This window comes from Miniopterus natalensis, chromosome 4 (assembly GCF_054644295.1).
Source record: "Miniopterus natalensis isolate mMinNat1 chromosome 4, mMinNat1.hap1, whole genome shotgun sequence".
Lineage (NCBI taxonomy): Eukaryota > Metazoa > Chordata > Mammalia > Chiroptera > Miniopteridae > Miniopterus > Miniopterus natalensis.
Genome location: NC_142084.1, coordinates 18418947 through 18420762, shown reverse-complemented (window position 1 = coordinate 18420762; position 1816 = coordinate 18418947). Strand labels below are relative to the sequence as shown.

The following is a 1816-nucleotide window of genomic DNA, read 5'->3' as shown; positions in this document are numbered from 1 at the left end:
GACCCTCTGGATATCTATCTTGTCCTCTGAGGGACACTGTTCCACCTATAAAACTGTCCAGGTTAAGAACTTACATTAATATTCTGTGTTACGTTTAATTTTTTTAGGATTTCAAGAGCATACTCAAGTAATTCATGCGTTTCAAAGCACAGACAAAGATCAAGGAAGATTAAATCCTACTAATTACTCCTTGGAAGTCTCAGAGCAAGTACTTCACAAGAACTGGTGGTCAAAGTATTCACTCACAAAACAAGTAAGCTTAGAAAAGCTTTCCCATAACCCTGACAAGATGGAACTTGCCTTAAACCGTCTGGCGCCTAATAAAACCAATGCAGAGAGCAACAACTCTGCATTTGTGTACTTTGAGTCCTGCCGACCCCCTTCTCTAGCCCTGCTCCCATTGCTCATGGCCTATGCTGTGGTCCTAATCACGGGCCTTTTCGGAAACCTCTCTCTCATCATCATCATCCTCAAGAAGCAGAGAGAAGCTCAGAATGTCACCAGCATCCTGATTGCCAATCTCTCTCTCTCTGACATCTTGGTATGTGTCATGTGCATTCCTTTCACTGTCGTCTACACTCTGATGGACCACTGGATATTTGGAGATACCATGTGCAAACTCACTTCCTATGTGCAGAGCGTCTCCATTTCTGTGTCCATATTCTCACTTGTGTTAATCGCTGTCGAAAGGTACCAGCTGATTGTGAACCCCCGCGGCTGGAAGCCCAGTGTGTCTCACGCCTACTGGGGCATCACGTCCATTTGGCTCTTTTCCCTTCTGCTGTCTGTTCCCTTCTTCCTGTCCTACCACCTCACCGAGGAGCCCTTCCACAACCTCTCTCTCCCCGCTGAGCTCTCCACGCACCGGGCGGCCTGTGTAGAAAACTGGGCGTCCAGCGTGAACCGGCTGCTCTTTACCACCTCTCTGTTCGTGCTCCAGTACTGCGGCCCCCTGAGCTTCATTCTCATCTGCTACCTGAGGATCGTCATCTGCCTCCGGAGGAGAAACGGACAGGCAGACAGGAAGAGGGAAAGTCAGAGCCGGCTCAGTGAGAACAAGAGGGTCAACGCGATGCTGATCTCCATCGTGGTGACCTTCGGGGCCTGCTGGTTGCCCTTGAACATCTTCAATGTCATCTTTGACTGGAATCATGAGATGCTGATGAGCTGCCACCATGACCTGGTATTTGTAGTTTGCCACTTGGTTGCTATGGTTTCTACATGCATAAACCCTCTCTTTTATGGTTTTCTCAACAAAAATTTCCAGAAGGACCTGGTGGTGCTTGTTCACCACTGCCTGTGCTTTTCACGTCGGGAAAGGTATGAAAATATTGCCATCTCCACTGTGCACACAGATGAATCCAAGGGATCATTACGATTGGCTCCTACATCAGCAGGTATATAACAATTGTTAACACTTAATACTAAGGCCCTTCTTCAATAGATGAAGAGGTGATGGCTGGGCATAGGCCAAGATTCATAAAGAAGATGCCAGAACCAAAAAAAGAGAGAAACTTCATGCTACCCGGTTTGCTTTAGGCCAAACCTGTGTCATCTCTCTCTCCCTCTCTGCCTCTCTCTCTTTCCCCCCCTCTCTCTCTCCCACTCTCCCTCTACTCCCCCTCTCTCTCTCCCTCTCCCTCTCTCCCTCTCTCTCCCTCTCTGCCTCTCTCTCTCCCTCTCTGCCTCTCTCTCTTTCCCCCCCTCTCTCTCTCCCACTCTCCCTCTACTCCCCCTCTCTCTCTCCCTCTCCCTCTCTCCCTCTCTCTCCCTCTCTGCCTCTCTCTCTCCCTCTCTGCCTCTCTCTCTTCCCCCC

General features: G+C 49.4%; 1 protein-coding gene across 1 annotated transcript; it reads left to right on the top strand.

Annotated features, from left to right (window-relative positions):
- The first annotated feature begins 232 nt into the window (after nt 1-232).
- On the top strand, nt 233-1405 carry LOC107530101 (neuropeptide Y receptor type 6-like). Its single transcript, XM_016203734.2, has one exon. The coding sequence runs from the start codon at nt 290-292 to the stop codon at nt 1403-1405; it is 1116 nt and encodes a 371-aa protein (XP_016059220.2). The 5' UTR covers nt 233-289.
- Nucleotides 1406-1816: the final 411 nt, after the last annotated feature.